Genomic DNA, 22,563 nt, shown 5'->3' on the forward strand with positions numbered 1-22,563 from the left:
AATAAGTAAATGTCACATAGCAAATGACAGACGTGAAAAAATACTGTTATATTATAAAAAAGGTATTTTGTTTTTAGTCGGATGCAATCCCACGCCAGTAATTAAAAAAAAATGACCGACGCCTTACCATTAGGTCACCTGGACTTATAGAAAGACGATGGATATTCTGACATTTTAATAATATATTGATAACATCACGTGATAATGTCAATCAACCAATCACACAACAACAAAGTCGTAATTCAGTGGTCATTAGCGTTATTATGAAAACTGTGGTCTTCAAAAACGATATTTAAGCAAATATCAACATTTAGAGAAGGGTTCCAGCTTTTGGAATCTATTTCAAAATACCAAATGGCTGTATAGTTAACAAATAGACTCATTTTTTTCACCGCCCAATCGCAAGATATTTCACCGAGGTAGCACCAAAAGCCATATTCTACGAGCGAAAGTAACCTGAAATGACGTTTTTAAATTGTGTCCCAGCTCTGTGCACGCTGACGTTTAATTTTGTGCGTGAGTTAATTGAAAGGGGACTTAAATTTCGAAACGGTAAACATATCACTGTTTGAAATAGTGAAATATCAATTTTATTGCACTGATAATTCTCTATAAAATCACGGAAAGGCATACACTAAACTGTTTTGCATTATACTAATAACTTATAAATTGTTCTAAATAAGTTAGATGCATGTAATAAGCTCAAACAGAGTTATGGTTATTGTACATAGCACTTCATCTCATTTTGTTCTATCAATGTATGAAATTTGGTTAAATTCCATCCAGTAGTTTTCAAGTTACCATGCGGACAAGAAAAATTCCAACGGACCGACCGACCGACCGACCACAGAGTGATTCCAATATACCCCCTTCGAACTTCGTTTGTCAGGGCTATACAATTAAAATGACACAGTGACTTGGCCAAATATAAACGTTATTTTGGAGTTTATTAAGATCTTCTAACGCCCATAAATAGCATTATGAGGTTCGTCTCCTCAGTGTATTTACCCTCGCGAAATGCCAAAAGTGACATGAGATAAAAGTGACTGTAATACATTTTGAAGCTTGAGGAATAGTCCCACTTGAGTTAACCTCGTCGAAATATGTAAACATTGTCGAGACTTCAAATATGGCACCGAATATATGACTAGGGAAGGATACATATTTTTTATATAAAGTTGATAACATTTGCAAAACAAAAATAGACACAATGACTGAGCAAAGTATAAATATTTTTTGAGTTTATAAAGGTCTGCCCGCACCCATAGGTAACATTATGGGGTGTTCCCTCAGTGTATTTAAATGCTTTAAGGGACATGAGTTTAAAGAAACTGTAATTCCCAGTCTCATTGAGACAATCTTATGATGAGTTTTGGTAGTAGTCCCAATGGAGTTGAACTATGAACACATAGTCAAAACTTTTAACAGAGCGCCGAATATTACGGCTGCTCCGTTGGGTTGATGCTAACTTCATGGACCTGAAAAGATAGTCATTTCAGAAGATGAGTGTTTAAACGATCAGTAAAAATATTGATTGCTTCCTTTTTTCATCATCATTTTTTTTTTCATATTTAAATTATTTCTGGAGGAGAGCTTCTTCGTGTTCGCAAGCATGAAACCAGCAATCTCGGTTTGATTTGAAACTGGTCCCATTTCTCGAAACTTCTAAAGCTTAACAGGCATTAGTAGCTTATTCAAATTCGCCAAAAATACATATTTAAAATTTGAATAATGAAAAAAGGTTTAATGTGATTATCCTTAAGTTAACTCATACATGTATTTAAAGTTTAAAAAACTCTCAAGGAAGTAAATATTACAGAAAGTATATAAAAGTGCTCATAACTTAATTTTGTTTTAAGTAATTTAAAAAGCGGGGCCTGGTTATTAACAGTTCTAAAAGTGCAATTTTTTTTGTAAATCGCCAAAATAAATTCTAAACGTATTTGGTGTTGGCACATATTTGACCGACTAGCTCCGCCCTTTGTGTAGTCACGGGGTATTTTGGCGCGAACGTTAGTTTCATAAAATGAGTGTCTGGTGATGAAAATTGTCGTCGTTTGTGAATATGTTATAAAAACAAATAAAACTAGAGATTGCTTTTTTGAAAAAGCGCTTCTCTCCTCTGTTGTGTGGTCATAGCTAAGAAAAAATAAATGATGGACATGAAATTTGTAGTTTTGGACTGGAGACGAACCAACAGTTAAGTTTGGTTTATTCACCCGTATTAAATAGTGAACATCATCTCCGACCTTGATTTGGCCTACTGATCTCAAAATCAATAGGGGTCATCTACTAGTCATGACCAACTAGCATACCAAGCATGAAATTCCTGGGTACAAGCGTTCTTTAGTTATTGAACAGAAACCATTTTTAAGCTTAAGGTCACCGCCAACATTTTACCTGAAGGTAACAGCGACCTTGGCGGCGACCTTGACCTTTGACCTACTGATCTCAAAATCAACAGGCTTCATCTACTAGTCATGACCAACTAGCATACCAAGTATGAGGTTCCTGGGTACAAGCGTTATTTAGTTATTGAGCGGAAACCGTTTCTTTACCTCAAGGTCACGACGACCTTGACCTTTGACCTACTGATCTCAAAATTAATAGGAGTCATCTACTAGTCATGACCAACAAGCATAACAAGCATGAAGTTCCTGGACTCAAAGGATCTTTAGTTATTGAGCAGAAACCAATTTTAAGCTTAAGGTCACCGCCAACATATCGTTTCTTCCCTGAAGGTAACCTTGACCTTTGACCCTTTGACCTCAAAATCAATAGGGGTCATCTACTAGTCATTAACAACTAGCATACCAAGTATGAAGTTCCTGGACCCAAAGGATCTTTAGTTATTGAGCGGAAACCGTTTCTTCACCTCAAGGTCACGGCAACCTTGACATTTGACCTAGTGATCTCAAAATCAATAGGGGTCATCTACTAGTCATGACCAACTAGCATACCAAGTATGAAGTTCCTGGGTCTAAGCCTTCTATAGTTATTGAGCGGAAACGAAGTGTGACGTACAGACTGACGGATTGACTGACTGACGGGCAGGGCAAAAACAATATGTCTCCCCATGAATGGGGGAGACATAATGATTGATTTGAGTACAAAAAAGTATTTAAGTGGGTTTTGAGGGCTGACTGGTGAGATAAAATAAAATAAGCAGTGTTAAAAGGATTAGATTGAAACGCTTTGTGTTAAAATAAAATAACTGTTGAGACCATAAAAATAAATGGTAAAAAAAATAATAGATTTATTCTTTCTTGTGGTTTCAAAGTAAAATAAAATAGTATCCAGCGAGCCGGATTACGTGAAGTGAAAGCTACTATTTGGAATAATAAAGTGCTAGTAAATTCAATCAAAAATGACAAGTGTTACTCATTTCAAAGGTGTGCGGACTAGGTTTAGGAATGTACTACAAAACGATATTTCAGAAACAAACAGGTGTATTAAAAGTCTCAATGGGTATTGCGAAAAGTTAGAGCATCAACGTGAAAATTGGAAGTTGCGGTAGATGAAAGTGGTAAAGTGTTTGTTGAGCAAATTACAGATGAAGATGTGCAGAGGCAGTGGAGTGTTCTGTTATTTTACAGCAATTTAATGAAATGCTTCTTAGTGTTAAACAAAAGAATGAAACACAGAGTATGAAAGCTGAAACAAGTGAAGAAACATGTTCAGAGATACATGCAAAAGCTAATCTAGAAATAAATACAACAACAGGACAAACTTACTGAGAATCAAACGAACAAAGGTAAAGGCTCTGAAGTTACCAAAGTTAGATTTAATCTCCTTTAATAGGGATAAAACTAAGTGGAGTGAATTTTGGAATTCGTTTACATGTTCTGTGCATGAAAACACCACACTTTCCAACAGCGAAAAGTTCAATTATTTGAGAGGTAAAGTTTACGGAGAGGCCAATCGAGCAATATCAGGCCTCACGTTATCTGAAGCAAATTTCGACGGTATTCTGAAAGAACGCTTTGAAAATGTGCAAGAGGTTGTTGACTTACATTCTAATAAGTTGATCAATTTACAAACTACAACAAATAAAACAGACAGTTTAAGAGCATTTCTTGATACTGTGGAAAGGCATTTACACAGCCTATATGTAATGAAACAAGACATCAACCAAGACGTTGTTATGTCAATGGTAAGAGCTAAATTGCCGGAAGAAGTACTGGTTCAGTTGGAAATTCTGAACGGAGCAACTATTAAATGGAATATATTACGACTGCGAGACAGGCTACGTGAATATATTTTAGTTCGAGAAAGGACAGAGAAGAAATGCAAAGAGCCTGATAAAAAGATCCATGAAACCACAGCAATCAGGAATAAAACACAACGTTTCAAGGCAACCAACAATAAGAACTTATACGAGTTCTGTTCACGTATTGACAGCAGTTAAAAAGCAACCCACAGCTAGGAAACAGGCTGAAAACTACGCTGATTAATGTCGTTACTGCCAGCAAAAGCACTGGAGTGATGAGGGTACCAAATATCGGACCATAAGTGAGCGAAAAAAATAATTAAAGGACAGTTTTTTAAGTGTCTGAAGACAGGTCACAACTCAACTGAATGCAAGAGAAACAAATTGTGTACCCACTGTGGTGAAGTGAGCAAACATCACCGGAGTTTGTGTCCGAACAAATCTAAACTAAGAGAAATGATGTCACATTTACCAAACGAAATAACTGACCAAGCCAGTGCTATTAACAATGAAAATACTCTTATATCGCCAAGTGAAATGGTTCGTATGCAGACAGCGTTAACGGATACTAGTATAAAAAATCCAGAAACGTCTCACGACCAGTCTGTAAGACTTATACTGGATTCATGATCTCATCGAACGTATATCACCGAAAAACTAGCAAACAAGTTACAACTCAAAGAAACGGGAGAACAACAGACACACCTAGTAACGTTTGGCAGTAACAGTACGCAACGTACCAGAACAAAGTCTGCTAACATTGATGTTAAACTAAAAAACGGTGCAAATATAAGTGTGAATATTGTTCCGACAATAAGTGGTAATTTGCATCGGAGTCCAGTGAGTATTTTGGAAACAGAGCAACTAAGGCATATCGTTGGAAGTGTTGATCTGGCAGACACATTACCAATATAAAACGAGTCGTCGTCAGTAGAAATGCTGGTTGGGAACGACTACTACCTTGACTTTATTCTCTGCCAAAGGATCGAATTACACTCTGATCTTTTCTTACTGGGGTCTAAGCTGGGCGGATCTTAACTGGAAGAACAATTGATCAATACATCATGATAGTCCGCGCATGCTTCTCGTGACGCACGGCAAAACGGGTACGAAGACTAACCTGTTTGCTAATGTTGATAGTGTTGTGCCTGTAAACCCTAAAAAAGAGGACTTTTGGAATGTATAGACTGTAGGTATCGTAGACAAACAGAACATTTCTGATGACAAAATTGCTATGAAAATGATTATTGATACTTTGCAGTATGAACAAACCTGAGTTGTTACAAAAATATGATGCAGTTATGAAAGATCAATTGAACCCGGGAGTGATTGAGAAAGTTGAACAAAATCGAAGTCATGGGTTGTACATTATTTTTCTCATCATGCCGTGATGACACCACAAAAGACAACTGCATCGTTTATGATGCTTCAGCGAGAACGAAGAATGAAATAAGAGCATAAACGAGTGCATGTACAGGGGACCAGTGATGCTTCAGGACCTATGTGGTATGCTACTGCGATTCAGAATACAACCTGTAGCTGTCCTTGCTGATATAGAAAAGGCGTTCCTTCAAATAAGATTACAGCCCACTCAGCGCGATGTCACTCGTTTCCTTTGGCTAAAGGAATGTGATAACCCTACGTCAGAGGCTGAAAATATTCAGGAGGACAGGTTTTGCAAGTTCCTTTTGGTGTCATTAGTAGTCCATTTTTGCTGAGAGCAACTGTAGATAACCATTTAAAATCTTACAATGATCAAAATGATCAGGGATGTTTGTCCACCTAGTCAGAAATGACATGGTGGGGCTCTTTCCATGTGATGTTTTGTCTGGCTCCCATTTACATAAGAAAATAAACATAATTTTAACGTGGATAAATGTGTTCTCAATCACATTCGCTTCTTTCGAGGGCTTAGAGGAAGACTGCTGTACCCTCTACTATTTTAATATTGAGTTACAACTGTCTTCAGCTGAGGCTGCAATTTGCTATATATGCTCTGATACCTCCATCATATTTCTGCACTGTTCAGTGGCACCAGTCAACAGAGGGGCGTCATGGCTAAGGCCCGCGTTGTTCACACAAACATCGACACCCCCGAGTTGTGACCGGATCTGGAAACATTAAATTAACAACGCATAAAAATGATATTAAATTGATATAACAACAATGGCAGCTTCAGCCATGAGAGGAGCGTCATGCCCACTGCCGGTCGTTTAAGGATGCCATCTACCTTTAAGCAGACTCCAACTTGTGCACAGTAGAACCAAGAGAGTTAAAGTACCGAAAATACTTGGCACAATTAAGCGGCAATCACGCACATACCTGAGTGCTAGAGGTATGTTTTGGAAAATAAAACTAATCAAAGATACACAGTAAAAAAGATGGAACGCTTCACGTATACCTGTTCGAACATGGCTTGAATCTGCCCTTCCTTGCTGACGTCACACATAATGGGCGTCAGTGACCCCTTCTCACAGTCCAAACTGTCGACAAGCTCCTGCAATAAGTATTTATTTTCAAATCAATACGCCAAAGTGAGCATGTTTTTATTGAGTAAAACATTATGGCAATGCAATTGTGATCGTCTCAAAATTTCCGAAAAATAAGCGCTATTATTGACGGCATGTTACCGTTCACAATATTTCGGTTGCAAGATTTATGTGGATAAAGCACGGAACTCCTGAAAAACACTGAGCATTTATGTCTTTTGTGGGTATGTCTCCAATGTCAGAGTGTCTAAAAACAATCTTGGTACCTAATGAACTCTGAATATATAAAACCTTAGTGATAACAGAAAATACGGCCCGACAAACGACGGAACATCGCGACTCGCAGTATTTTCTAAACACAAGACATTATACTATTAGGCATTTCGGTATAGTTATATTTAATTATAGAGTCAGTTAAGGTAAAAATTAAAGAAAAGGGTCGTAGTTCAAAATTGGGAAAACGCGTATCACATTATCTAGCGAAGTCAAATACACAACCAATCAATAAATTAGCAAAACAAATACCTTCATCCGATTCATATTCCTTGAACAGCCCACAACTTTCATTCCATGACATACAAGCGACTTGGCAATAGCCCGCCCGATGCCAGAAGACATTCCGGTAACCAGCGCAACGCGACCAACCCAACGGTCCATTTTTACAACTTTAGTCCTAGTTTCGCTGTTTTCAGAGCAATTTACTCCTCTGAATTATGTAATCGTCATAACCACACGCAAGCACGCCGAAGTGAATTAATTAATTTAAAAAAAATCTGAATAGACAACGATAATGTAGTGTGTATACATAAACGTGCAACGTTTTATTGGATACAGTACGTAATTTCACCGAATGTAAATGACATTCTGCTTGACACCACATGGTTCTTCGATAACTGAATTGATTAGATTTTTCTACGTGAGGAGTCATTCGTCCAGCTTCCACTCATATAACATTTTCGGCAGACCACAAGATGGCTTACTCATGCATACAGGCGTACGATTCAAAATGCTTCAGGTACGCCCCTGGATCGTAGAACTGGCATAAAAGATAGGGGGAAAACTGCATCTTGTTTCAAAAATATGAAATACGGTGTCTTTTAAAGTGACACTCTTATTCAATACATACACATGTATTACCAACATCAATTTTGAATGATAAACCTTTAACCACTAACTAAAATATGCATTTATGGAAAATATTAATTACTGATAACAAGATTGTAACCTTTTTATTTAAAAGCTGAAAACGCAAAAATATTAATTGATTGGTGAGTGCTAGAATGTTTACAGTGTTCTACTATCGTCTCATTAGGTAGAAATACCGTGTTTTCTGCACTTTCTTTCAATTTTAACCCAGTATCCTTCATAAGAACCATTGTATTCATCCTTTTTGGTATATAAAACAATTTTCTTAATTGTGGTAAATCTTATTTGGGAGTAAGAGTGCATCTTCAAGGTAATTACATGTACCTCATTTGTTAGTTTGGCGACCATGGGCAGGAGTTTGCTAAAGTGTGTTTGATAAAGAGTGGACAATTTAAGACAAGGTGACGACGTTAACGGCAAAGGTTACACCAGGGAACAGGATTCCTCTTTGTATCTATTCATCTACATATTGGCCACAAATCCAAATTAGCATATCAAATTATACAACTTTCCAAATAACCATACATATATAAGCGATACCACCGTGGGTGCACGTTCAGTTTATCGAAACTTACCCAAACATTCAGAACTAGTTAATAGTATAAAAGCGTATCTGCTCCAATATTTCAGTTCATGAAAGTACTGCCTAGCAATTAAAATGCTGTACTCTCCTCCAAATCGAAAACAGAAACCATTGTCACTGACGACCGACTTATATTATCACAACTGTTCTTGTCATTTAATGTAAGCCATCCATCATTAGAATGCACAGATTTGTTAGTGCATTCTAGATATTAGCATTGCGTGACTGTGTTGTCAGTTTAAGTGTACCATTCTTGTATATATAAATATAAAAAAAAATGTTTGGTAATAACCAGTTGTATTAAATAGAGACATTGTTGACACACAGCGACGGGGAATTGAAACGGCTAGCACAATACCCACCTTCATCATAAGGAAAGGTCACAGTGTGTTAGAAAGAATCGTGTTAGAAACATAAACTTAGTGATGGACGCGTCGCGATCCATTTACTTGTGCTAAACAAACACATTATAAGAATGTCATCGTATCAGAAAGATAGGATCCGGCAAAAATACGGAACAAATGAATCATTGGTTAAGTCTCTTAACAGTATTCACATCGAAAAAAGACGCAGTGTATTCGTCATGTCGTTGATGATTTAACCGAATTCCAAAAGAGCAACACCAACAACTTCGAAACTTTTATAGCTGAACTACGGTGTTACATACTGAAACATTTATATGATCCCTTAATCTGTCCTACCTGGCATACCTGGTCTTTATGAAAATTTATCATTTTTTTCTGGCGGTATAAACGTTTTTCTATCTTCTCCTAGAAAACGTTCTGCAACCGTTTCCGGAAAGGCATTGAAAAGTATCTATGTCCATCGACTGTATAGGTTTGGAAAGGCGGTAGTGCTTTTAGGAACAAGAAATCCTCATAATTCATGTACATGTGTCTTTCTAGACACATTGAACACGTGCGTATGGAATCAGCTCATGTGACAAATCGACCAAATATCGAGCATCTCTCTTATGTTTTCAACAAACGCACGTGTCAAGATATCGTAATATTATCAAGAACTTTCGTTAAACATTAAATAAGTGTCACAAATGCAAATGACATTTTAAAAATACAATCATTGTATTAAAAAAAGTATTTTGATTTTAGTTAGGTACTTATCCACACCGTTCAATTTAAGACAAAAACAGTAAACCGACCTTATAATCACTAGACCATCTTAACTATAGAAAAGTGATGGATATTTTGACATAACCTAATAAAGTGATTTAACGTTAATGAAAAATGTGGCCTTCAAAGACAGTTTTTGAGCAATCAATTTAAAAATACCAAATGATTGAATTACACTCGAAATAAGCAACGTCAGCTTACAAATTGAGAATAATTGTGCTTTTTCACCGCAAGATATTTCACCGAGTAAGCTCCAAGAGCCATATTCTAACGAGCGAACATAACCTGAAATTACGTCTTAAAATTGTGTCCCAGCTCTGTACGCACTGACGTTTAATTTGGAGCGCGAGTTTTAAGTGAAAGCGGACTAAAAATTCAAAACAGCAAAAATATCAATTTCTTATTTCACTGTTTGAAACAGTGAAATATCATTTGTATTGCACCGGTAATTTTCTATAAACCACAGAAAAGCATAAACAAGCCGGTTTTGTGTTAAACTAATATATATAAATTGTTTTTGTATGTACGATGAATATTTGATCCCTCATACAAGACCCCAGTTTCTAGAATGTTTTCATGTTCTTACTCAACAACATTTAAATTGTTTTTACAACATAAAAGGAAGGCAATATTTATCCGATCTTAAAAATGGGACTCGTTCAAGGTGTCAGACATCGAACAACATTTCATGTGAAATAATCATTCCTTGTAGCAATGAAAGTACATCACCAAAGTTCCAACAAGAGCTCCACTGTTAACATACATTGAACATTCTATAATTTCGCCAAAAAGCGTTTGTAGCATTATTGTAAATTGATTAAAATTAGTATTAAAATAAGGAAATCCTGCTTTAATATGAATCTGCCAGTTGTTGTTCGGGTTTGTCAATAAGGATCGGTAAAATAACTACATTTTAACAAAGATTTTTTGTTGTTGCTTTCATGACTTTACCTGTTGTAGTTATATTTCATTAATAAATGTATATATATGTATGGCAATGTCGCGCCAATTTTACCTTTTTATGGCTGCAAAATGTAGGATAATTGTATCTAATTCAAGTTAATGACAGTTGCAAAAATAAAATGACGCAATTACTGGGCGAAATATAAATGTTGTTTTTGGGTTTATAAAGGTCTGCCCGCACCCATAGGTAGCATTATGGGCGACGGCTGTCTCCTCGGTATATTTAAATGCTAAAAGGGTAAAGAGTTAAAAGTGACTGTAGTTAATTTTGGAAGTTTATTAATAATTGCACTGGTCGAAATATGTACACATTGTAGAAACTTTAAAATAGGCACCGTGTATATGATAGTCAAAATGGAAGATAAATGTATTTTATATAAAGTTGATAACATTGGAAAAACAAAAAAGACACAATGACTGGGCGAAATGTAAATAATTTAAGGAGTTTATAAAGGTCTGCCCGCACCCATAGGTATCATTATGGGGTGTGTTCCCTCAATGTATTTATATGCTTAAGGGGACATGAGTTTAAACAGACAGTCATTCCCAGTCATATTGAGACTATCCTTAGATACATTTTGGTAGAAGTCTCGCTGGAGTTCATTTAACTCGGCGAACTATGAACACTTAGTCGAAAACCTCAACAGGACACCGAATATTACGGCTGCTCCGTTGGGTTGATCATAACTTCATGGACCTGGAAAGAAAGTCACTTCAGAAGATTAGTGTTTGAAGTTTATGTTAGAGTTCAATTTGGCGGTCTATAGCAAATGGATCGAGCGCACCGAGAAAGCTCGCACAATTTTCTGTAAATCGCATAACTCTTGTATTCACCATCAAATCTGCTGTACATGATAAGTAAATGGGGTAAATCCTCGAGTGTCATTGGCCCACACATATGTGCGAACACCATATACGAATTGTCTAGCGCTCCAATAAGCGGAGACATGAACGTGGCCAGTAAGTATATACTAGTAATTTGTATGGGCGTTTTATTGTAGATCTTAATAGATGGTTTACCTGCACGTGTTTCGGAGCACCGAGTGCGTATATCACACCGTCCGCAATATCTTCTGGCTTCAGATTCTGACAATATTGAAAACTGCTTTAAGATTTAGCTTTTTTAAATTTAAAAGACAGCGATATCCATATAGACATATTTTGATATTTAATGATTTATTCCTGAACCTTTAAAATGCTGACCATGTGGTTTAAAACTTCATAACAGCATAAATAAGCACCAATTTGTGGGGGAAAAATATCAATTTCAGTTTTTATAAAAGGAATATCATTTAAATCATAATAAAAAATTAGTACAGAAAACATTTATTTGCATTCTAAGCCGGAAAAAGTTTATGAAAAGAAAAAGTTGTGCGCAACTTATTTATCCCGCTGCATACCTCAAATTGGCTGTATTTTGCCACGGCGACTTCTTGTTTGTGCGTGAACATCCGGTGTGAAAACTCGGTCTCTACAAGGCCAGGACTGATGCTCTGTGGAGATACAATAAAACATTTTGTGTGTTTAGGCATACAGCAAGATCATTATGCTTCTGTGACAACGCGTCATTGTTTTAGATTCGTTTTTTTCAACAAGGTTCCTTTATCATACATAGAAACGTCGAGAAGACGATGCTTTAGTTTTTTATCACATGCTATATACCTTGTTTTACGGTTTAATATAGCCATCACTTATTTTTCTGTATTATACATCTGTTATATAACATTGCTCTATTTACATAAAATATATCCCTCCGCATGTCAACAAATTAATTAGATTTTTTTGCTTCATTAGCCATATTCTAGCAAGTCATGCGTTTATTTCTCATTTTGTTTTGATGATGAATAATTATTTGAGAGTAGTACATCTTCCAAATTAATCATCTAAAGCGTGCTACATGTCTTGAAAACATCTTGAAAGGTGGTCAGAACGCTTTCGCATTTAAACCATAAAACACTAATGTTCGAACGGAAATATGAAAATCTACGATCTGATTTTTTGTCCACAATCTTATATCATTGGTTTGCATATATTTACGCCAAAATTTGCTCTTTCCAAGACAAAAAATAAAAATAGTTGTCAAAATGTTCAATCTGTGAGAGTGCAGCTTTAAGTCTTCATTTAAAGCAAAGTGTTGCCTTTCGACGTAGCTTTTATGACGCAATTCGTCACGTGGTATACACACACTGTAAATATATGAAGAACAAAAAGTTAGAATGCAGTAATTGTATATATTGTACTTACTGTGACGCGGATATGGGTTTTGGAGGCATACAACTCATTCCTTAGGCCATCGACTAAAGATGTAACAGCAAACTTTGTTGCACTGTAGAAATGTCCACTTGGGTTATTCGCATACTGCTTGTGTCCTACTCCACTGAATATAAAAGTAAAAGGTAAATTACATACAAAAATATTATATCACTTACTGTAACATGTACAATGGGCTATATAGAGGCGTATAACTTGCTCCTCGTGCTTCAACTACATGTATATATTAAAGAAGAAACTGCAAACGTTTTTGAGCATTATAGAAATTTCAACAGGTGTCCGATGCATTGTTTTGACCCCGACCCATCTACTACTCCCCGCCCACTCTACAACCCACCATTTTTTTCCAAATTTCTCAAAAATATCAAGATATTGTTTAAACATCATAATATGACATTACATCCAACTTCTGACAATTTTCCATCTATGAAAAAGTATATCATATACTTGGGGGGGGGGGGGGGAATGGTGGGTTGTAGAGGGGGCGGGGGTAGTAGAGGGGATGGGGGTCAAACGACGCACCGGACACCTGTGGAAATTTCTACTCGGCTATTTCCATACGGCTTGTGGCCCGCAGCAAAATAAATGAAAATAATATTATATAATAAGTGTAAGTTTAAGAGTTTTTCATCTTTCTGTTGCTCCGATATGGGTTTCGTTATAGTGTGCGACGTCATACACATTCAACTCATTGAATTTATGATTTTACATACACCAGCTATATACTATTGATAAAAAAGGGTAATGTTCCCTACCTTTGGGGCAGAAAAAGCTTACATATATATATATATGTAACACAGTACCTAATAAAACGCTTTAAAAATAATACAATAAAAATCATGTGTTTCCAATTACATTTTAAGAAACTTGAAAAATGGTACCTGTATTACAATCTTAAATCTACATTGTAACTCAAAGTGCATACACACACATAAAGATGGACGATAAGTTAGTTCCTTATTCCTTTTTCGAATAAGGAATAGGGAACTGGTTCCTTATTCCTTATTCAAAATAAATAATTGTAGATATGCATAAAATCACTTCTTTGTGATGTGTTTCATATTTTCATAACAATTAAACAACTTTGTGAATAAAATAATGCACGATAATAGAAAAAAAAAACGAATAAGGAACTAGTTCCCTATTCCTTATTCAAACTCGAATAAGGAATAAAAACTTTTTAAGTAATACATTTTTTTTTCCAATAACTATGCAGAAGTGGTCTACATAAAAAGTTTACTGAAATGCATTGTCTATTCAAGAAGGTTTTAGTGCTTCAAGTGCTTTAAAAACGTTCCGAAAACCGAATAAGTAACAGAATTTACGAAAAATACTCAATTTCAATGTGCTTAATTTGCTAGTTTTTTTAAGAAATATCAAAAATTGATCTTTTCAAACAACTTGAATAAATGCATTGACTTATTTAAAGGGATGGAGAGTTTCAATTTCTTTATAACGTACACTTAGTCGAATAAGGAATAAGGAACTGGTTCCCTATTCCTTATTCAAACTCGAATAAGGAACAGAAACGGTGAATTTTCAACTTTTTAATTAATTCATATTTTGATCAAATAACTATGCAGAAGTGGTCTACATAAAAAAGTTTATAGAAATGCATTGTCTATTTTATCATAATGACCGATCGCCGACCCCTGCCGACTATCTTAATGACCCGCGTTTGCACGATTTTGTACTTGTCGACTGGTCGCCATACTGCTGTACGACCGACCGTTACTCGAGCCTACTTCAGCAACTACTAGTAGCTTTGGAAGACTGTCGCAGTATTGCCCAAACTATTGAAGAAAAGAGACTAACATATAACGCAGCTGAATCCTGCACGTTTAAACATATACGGCTACGTGAATGATAGAAGATATATTCTACAATCCTTTGAAGAGAATATTAACCAACATGGTTCAGCACCAACATGGTTCAGCAGCACATTATCTTATGTCAACAGGATGAATATACTGAGTCAGTAAGCATTGTCTTTAGGGTGTACTGCAGAAGAAGGAGACAACAAAGGTAGTACTAGTCTAGATGAGATCACGGAGTTTTCGAAAGCTGCAATCGCAACCATTCTACGTAATTATTTTCTTTCGTTTAAAAAAAAGCCTGCAATGGCTTCAACAGTGTTTTGTACTGCACGGTTGTTTCAATCGTTCGGCAAACTCCAAAAGAGTTATCATCGCCTAATGCGTGTACCTATCTGCAATATGTCCGCTACATGTGAAAAAATGTTAGCCTTCAGTTTTCGAACGGTAGGCGAACGCTTGACGAGCGATTGCTCGCCAAACGGTCGTTTTTACTAATCGGTGTTCGGTGAACGGTCAGCGGCCAATCGATCTCCAAATTTGTGCTGATCAGTTGCTAGCGTTCGCCGACTTAAAGATCAACAAGCGCCAACAATCAATCCGTCACTCGACAACCATTGAACAATCGATTAGACCATATCAAAACCTCTTTGGTTGGCTTTTTTATTCGATGCAACAGTAAAAAGCTCCACTGACTGTGAGCGATTTTTTTCGGGATTATTTTCACTGCCTGTGCCTTGCAAATTGGAAAAAAATTGAGTTTGAGGAAAAATACAAAATCAGGCGAAAAAAGCTAATATTATGGCAAATATACATGTTTTCACTTTTTATATACATACATTATGCTGTGAAAGAGATAGTCATGTCAAGTTTTGTTTATTTTTCAAGAAATTCATTGCCTTTTTATTCAATAACGTAATCTGCATTTTATCAAATTGGGAAAATACTATACATTTTTTGGGAAAATGGACAAGTTTTCTTCATATGAATGCGGATATAATGAAAGAATTTGGAGGGAGGCTGGTACATGTATGTTAAAACATAAAGAAAGGGGGTTATGTAATTGAGTCAGGTTGGACTCTGCCTCTACCTGTTTATCTGTATGACGTGGCCATCATCCACACCCCTCTCATGCATGGACTTGACAGCCTCCCGGGTACACACGCACAGTCCCAGCACGTTCACCTGGTGATAAGGGTTTGGTTGGAAGCGTGGTTGGTCATAACCATAACAATAAAATCTCAAAGTCATATGTAATACCTTGAGTAGGAAATTTTAGTAAATAGTATTTTAATAAGATGTCGGACAAAACATCCCTAGGACACATCTTATTTTTGTCTAAGTGGACAAAACCTCCCACATCATTTTGTCAGGGTAGGTTTTGTCCATTGGATGTTTTGTCTGGCTCCCATTTTAATACGTACATGTAAATAATCAATGTTTACGTGGATAAAAGTGTTCCCAATCACATTCGCTTCTTTCGAGGACTTAGCGCAAGACTGCTGTACCCCCTACTAAACTGTTTATTTCAATATCGAGTTACAACTGTTTTCCACTGAGGCCACAATATGCTCTGATACCTCCATCATATTTCTCCACTGTTCAGTGGCACCCGTCAACAGAGGGGCGTCATGGCTAAGGCCCGCGCTGTTCACACAAACGTCCACACCCCCGAGTTGTGACCGGATCTGGAAACATTAAACAGCAAAATGATAATTGATATAACACCAACGGGAGCTTCAGCCATGAGATGAGCGTTGTGCCCACTGCCCGTCGTTTTCGGCTTCACACACACGTCTTCTCACCTAAACTGTGGCCAGGTATGGAAACAAAACAAGATATATTTCATAAACATGTACTCATCGGGTTCATCTGTTATTTTTTACCTAAAATAGAGGCGTCATGGGAGATAATTATAACAACAAGAGCTGTCACCGAGACAGCGCGCTCGACTATTCCGCCGCTTTTAAGATACGAATTGGTGAAACATGCATGGATCACTGTAAAGTAAAATTAAATGCAAAACCTTTTCCAGAATTTCTAAGTCAAATAATAAAGGGACAAAATTTGTATTATATGCAATATAGATTTCAATGCAAAACATCAAGTAGTTGCTGAGTTATTGACTTACATGTGCTTACATACAAAACCTTAACCATAATTGCTAAGTCGAATAATAAAGGGGTAAAATTTAAATCATATGCAAGATAGAGTTATCTTACTTGATTAATTAAGAAGGTTGAATGGTTGGGAGCCTGTGTATAAAGTTTCAATGCAATGCATGATGTATTTGCTGAGGTATTGATTTAAGTGTGGTTACATGCAAAACCTTAACCAGAATTTCTTAGTCGAAAAATAAAGGGCCATAATTAGAATTGTATGCAAAATAGAGTTATCTTACTTGGTCAAACAAACAGGTTGGATGGGTGAGTAGCGTTGTATCAAGTCTCAAAACAATACATCAAGTAGTTGCTGAGATATTAACCTATGAGTGCTTACATGCAAAACCTTAACCAGAATTTCTAAGTCGAATAATAAAGGGCAATAGTTTGCATTATATTCTAGATAGAGTTATCTAGATAACTTGGTAAATTAAATAAGTTGGATAGTTGGGAACACAAGTCTAAAGTTTCAATGCAATACATTATGTATTTGCTGAGATAATGACCTACAGGTGCTTACATTCAAAACCTTAACCAATGTGTAAAGCTGGCACTTGGGTGAGTAGTATATCTCCTTATTCTTCGAAAGGTCGAGCTAAAAATGCCCTCAACTCAAACCTTATCTGGTTACACTGTCCAGTAAGTAAAACTGCCATGCTATCATATACTTGATCTGGATACAGGGCTAAGTAAAGGCCCTTGCCATCTTACTATACCGTATACTGATCTGGAAACACTACAGTAGAGGCATATTTTCAACAAAAACCTGCAGCCTACATGCAGAGTTCTTTCCCATCAAACTACTGGACGAGACCTTTGAGAATATTTGCCAACTACCTTCGAGCAGACTCCGTATTGTGTACAGCGGAATCAAGGGGGTCAAAGTACCTGTGCTCGGCAATAGAAATAATACAGACAACGGAGGAGGCTCCTTCAATCTTTGCCTTATAAATAGTGACCGAGCAGTCAGCCCACAAACATGTTATACACCAAGGCTAAGGTACGCTCATATCGTACAGCACTTTAAAATATGGCTTAGAACTTAAATATGTGTTTTCTTCTTCAAGGACTGATTCACTCGCAAATTCTCTTACAGACGACAGTTTTGCACGCAGGATCTCGTACATGTTCTTGTTTTGTAAAGTCCACTCAACGGTTACACACAACTAATCTACCGAGTAGCCTTTTCTTTTTATAAGGTCCGTTACACCACAGGTTTCAAGTTACTATGTTAAAAGATCCGCTGATATTCTATCAATAAAGAAGGAGCAAACTGTAATGTATTCTATTTAATCATAGTTTCAATTTGCGTTCCACTTAGATTAGTTTGTTAGTTATTTATAGATATAAATGTGTGCACTTGTGCGTTTGTCTAGGGGTAACTTGGCAAATAACTTGAACACGAAAAGACTCCACACAATTATGTGACAATTACGCATGTACCTGAGTGCTAGAGGTATGTTTTGGAGTATAAAAACTAATAAAAGATACACACTTAACTAGATGAAACGCTTAAAGTATACCAGTACCTGTTCGAACATGGCTTGAATCTGCTCTTCCTTGCTGACGTCACACACTATGGGCGTCAGTGACCCCTTTTCCCCATCCAAACTGTCGGCCAGCTCCTGCAATTCAGTATTTATTTTCAAGCCAATACGCCAAAGTAAGCATGTTTTATTGAGTCAAAAATGTGGCAATGAAAATGTGATCGTCTCAAAATTTCAGAAACTTTGAACAAGCGCTATTATTGACGACATTGTCCATGTTAACGTAAAGTATTTCGGCCGTTAGATGCATGTGAATAAAGGATGGAACACCTAAAGAACACTGAGCAATCATGTCTTGTAAGGCTCGGTCTGTACTGTCTAAAACACTACCCGTACGACAAAAAGGGGCGGATTCCGGGCGGAATTGAGGCGGAATTGGCACGGAATCGGTGAATTCCGCCTGGAGTATGGACGGAATCATTATTGTTCACATATTCATTTTAATATGTTTGTTTAAACAACAAAATGTTAATTAAGTTCTGCATTATGCTGGAATAACGGTTTTATTCTAAATTTTAAGAACAATCTTTAAATCAATAATTTATTATACAGAAATAACTGCATTATACATGTGTTCTTCTTGATATTTCAGCAGCCACTTTTACACATAGAATTCGACTGCATCTCCATCACCAAATTTCACAGCAAAGGTAATGGCTTTCTCGAGTAAACCTCTAAAGTGATTAATTAATTAATGTACCATATATATTTTTTATAAAGATGTAATTCATGATAAAATAAGGGTATAAATGAGAGCAGTTATATTAAAATAATATGGATTGTGTAAACAGCTAAAATAAGTCATCATTTAATTGTTATAAGGTGATTGTTGCAATTAATCAAACAACTTTTACAGTTATCGGAGCAACTTAGAAGGTCAACTTCGCAAGAAAACTCATGCCAACCATCTCCACTCCTGTAACCCCAGGCAACTCTGTTGTGGTAAGAATACATTTCAATATTGCTCAGTCATCACGTCTTCTGGCCTCCCGAAACATAATCATGTTCTCTGCTTATTTTGTTCATACAAATGTCAGAATGTTAATCAAACTGTTATTTCAGGAATCGTTGCTACCTTAATGAGTGTGCTGCAACAAACACTACAAATTTAGTTATACCTGTTTGTTTAATCATAATGTTATGATATTATAATGGCAAATACAACCTCACGCTCAGAAGTTTGTGACTTTGTCAAAGATAAATAACATTTTCTTAACTAAACTGACTTTAATAACCATTTATTTGAAATACAATTCAACCAGCCTTGTACTATGGCATGCAATTTAAATGGCATGTTACATATGACTTTATTTCTGTAATTGTTGACATGTGTTACAGGGTTATCCATGGATCATGTTTCAATTCAGGAGTGTAAATTATACAATACTATCAAATAAACCTGAAATACACAATTTCAATAGAAGGAAATCATTAAAACGTTATTTACAAGGTAAGGTATAAGAAAACTTTCCCAAGTTTCAACTTATTTACAGGTGAGGCCATTACCTCACAGTGAGGTTTATAGAACGAAACTTGTACCACTGCTGTCCGAAAGGGGGCAAAAGGAGACAACTTGATGTATGACCTCGTTGACAAGGTGTTCACCATTACCAAACTGGCGAACTCCATGGGGAACTGGTATTGGGTAACCTCGCTCTGGTGAGGCAAGAAAGCATATGCTTGGCCACTGGCAATACTCGAAGGTAGATACTGTATAACAAGTGGACTGCCTAAAATATAAACATAAGGCAATAGTAAAGGCTCATGGTTACCCTTTTACAAATCATTGTGCAAAATTATATACCGAAAACTTAGGTATCCATACACAGAGTTAAGTAATATAGCACTCGTCTTATATCACTTTTATAAGTGTGTTGTTGTTGTTCTTTTGAGAAAAAAAGCTTTCGGTTCTCTTATGATAAGAAAGCTAATACTTAAGGTTTAATAAAAAAAATACAATGTCTTATTTCCAGAGTATGTGATATGACGGAAAATGCTGCCATGACGTTCCCTGAAGTACAATGTAGATTTATGAACAATAAGGAAGCACTCATTCTACTGTGAAGTGTACTAGTGACTTGAATTATATTTTAAAGCCAATATGATAATTTAACTTTTATTATTCTGCGTATTTATATTTGAAATGCAGAATAAATTGAGTAAGTTTTAGTATGATTATTCACATTGTTTTTCAGTCTGTTAATTAATCATAGTTTTCGCATGTAAATTATTGCGCACATAAAATTAAAATTGATTAAACTCCATGTGACATATGTATGAATATCCGCCCGTAAACTAAAATTCTGCCAGTAACTGAAATTCCGTCTGAATCTGAAATTCCGCACGTAATTTAAAATTCCGCCCACAACCGATATTCCGTCTCATTCTGAATTTCCGCCCGTAATCTGAAATTCCGCCCGTAACAAAAAATCAAGCTAAATCTGAAAATCCGCCCGTAACCTGGAATTCCGTCCCACCTCATTTACATATTTCGCCCCAAAAAACGCGGCCGGAACCCCGGCCGGGGTTCCGCCTCTTACACTAAACATTATATTATTCAAACTACGCCTGGAAAATATCACCGCCCGGAACTTAAAGTTAAATTACGGGTATATATTGCTACCTTATGAACTCTGAATATGTAATCCCCTATTAATAACAGAAAATATACGGTCTGGCAATCGACAGAACATTATGTAACGACTCGCAGAATTTTTAAACCCAAGACATTATACTTTTTGGCTTTTCATTATACTTATATTTAATAATCAAGTCAGTTAGAGTAAACATAAAAGAAATGCGTCGTGGGTTGAAAATTTGTATAACGCGTATCACATTATCTAGCGTAGTCAAATACACTACCATTCAATAAATTAGCAAAACAATTACCTTCATCCGATCCATATTTCTTGAACAACCCACAACTTTCATTCCATGACATACAAGCGACTTGGCAATAGCCCGCCCGATGCCAGAAGACATTCCGGTAACCAGCGCAACGCGACCTACCCAACGCTCCATTTTTACAACTTTCCTAGTTGTTTCGCTTTCATAACCGAATAACTCACTTGAAGTATGTATTCGTGATGTTTGTAAGTTTATAATCAAATGAGGCAAAAATTTCGAATACGATGTTTCAATAAGTTTTTACTTTTCTGATATACAAATTGCAAATAAATATATACTATTGTTACTAGTTCATCATAATGTATGCTTTCAGCTTTTAATTGCTCAATTTAGTTTTGAGATAACACTGACATAATTCAGCTCACGGTAACAATATAATATTGAAATGAATTGCATGGGTTTCATTCTTCATTTGACTCATTTAACCGATTCAATTAAGGATTTTTTTTAAAACATCACGAGGAGTTTCAGTATCAGGAGTGTTAAAATTAAGCTGACACCACGGTTCAAGGGCATTCAAAGGCACACGCCAGTCCGCCAAGGGAAATATATCAATTTTGGGTCAGCAGACGTACATGCACCGTTTCCTGGTCACAGTTTATCGTATTTTCACTTAATTAATGGCATTCTACTTGACACGACATGTTGCTTTTACTGAATTCTTTAGTTTTCCTACGGGATGTGAGACCCTGGATCGTAGACTTGGTATAAAAGATAGGGGGAAACTGCATCTAGTTTCAAAAAAATAATTAAATGTCTTTAAAGATATTTATCTCATTTATAAGAATGACGACCATGCATGGGCAAGAGTTTGCTTAAGTGTGTTTGATAAAGAGTGGAAATTTCAGAAAAGGTGACGACGTTAATGGCAAAGGGTACATCGAGGCAGGATTTCTTCTTGCACATGTATCTGTTTATCTACAGATTGGCCACAAATCCAAATTAGCCTATAAAATTATACAACTTTGCACATGCCAATGCACACTTGAACGATTCCACCGTAGGTGTACGTTGTGTTTATCTAAACTTACCCAAACATTCAGAACTAGTTCATAATAAGCATATCTGCTCAACTATTTCCGTTCATGAAAATACTGCCTAGCATTTAAATTGCTGAACTTTCCTCTTAGTCGAAAACAGAAACCATTGTCACCGACGACCGACAAATATTATGACAACTGTTCTTGTCGTTTAAGGTAAGCCATCCATTATTAGGATGCAAATATGTGTTAGTGCATTAACTTTTATGTTATGATGTTATTATGCTAATTAAAATGGACTGGGTTAAATGGTCGTATTACTGAATAACGGGGTGCCCGTTTTTTCGGGGTTTACGACCAT

General features: G+C 36.3%; 2 protein-coding genes across 4 annotated transcripts; both read right to left on the reverse strand.

Annotated features, from left to right (window-relative positions):
* Positions 1-160: 160 nt before the first annotated feature.
* LOC128222862 (dehydrogenase/reductase SDR family member 11-like) lies at positions 161-7,422 on the reverse strand. The gene is made up of 4 exons (XM_052932019.1): positions 7,225-7,422; positions 6,612-6,707; positions 6,214-6,321; positions 161-1,478 (listed from the first exon to the last, which is right to left on the reverse strand). The coding sequence occupies exons 1-4, from the start codon at positions 7,354-7,356 to the stop codon at positions 1,440-1,442; spliced, it is 375 nt and encodes a 124-aa protein (XP_052787979.1). The 5' UTR covers positions 7,357-7,422; the 3' UTR covers positions 161-1,439.
* A 3,361-nt stretch (positions 7,423-10,783) lies between these two features.
* Positions 10,784-21,373, reverse strand: LOC128241962 (dehydrogenase/reductase SDR family member 11-like). 3 transcript variants are annotated; one of them, XM_052959088.1, is made up of 9 exons: positions 21,205-21,373; positions 19,927-20,045; positions 18,298-18,393; positions 16,187-16,294; positions 15,697-15,791; positions 12,766-12,898; positions 11,922-12,014; positions 11,542-11,607; positions 10,784-11,218 (listed from the first exon to the last, which is right to left on the reverse strand). In XM_052959088.1, the coding sequence occupies exons 1-9, from the start codon at positions 21,254-21,256 to the stop codon at positions 11,180-11,182; spliced, it is 801 nt and encodes a 266-aa protein (XP_052815048.1). In that variant the 5' UTR covers positions 21,257-21,373; the 3' UTR covers positions 10,784-11,179. The 3 variants fall into 3 exon arrangements, with proteins under 3 accessions (XP_052815048.1, XP_052815049.1, XP_052815050.1); XM_052959089.1 differs by lacking the exon at positions 19,927-20,045; XM_052959090.1 differs by lacking the exon at positions 21,205-21,373 and having other exon boundaries at positions 19,822-19,929.
* Between the last annotated feature and the right edge of the window lie 1,190 nt (positions 21,374-22,563).

The sequence above is a fragment of the Mya arenaria genome, chromosome 2 (assembly GCF_026914265.1).
Source record: "Mya arenaria isolate MELC-2E11 chromosome 2, ASM2691426v1".
Lineage (NCBI taxonomy): Eukaryota > Metazoa > Mollusca > Bivalvia > Myida > Myidae > Mya > Mya arenaria.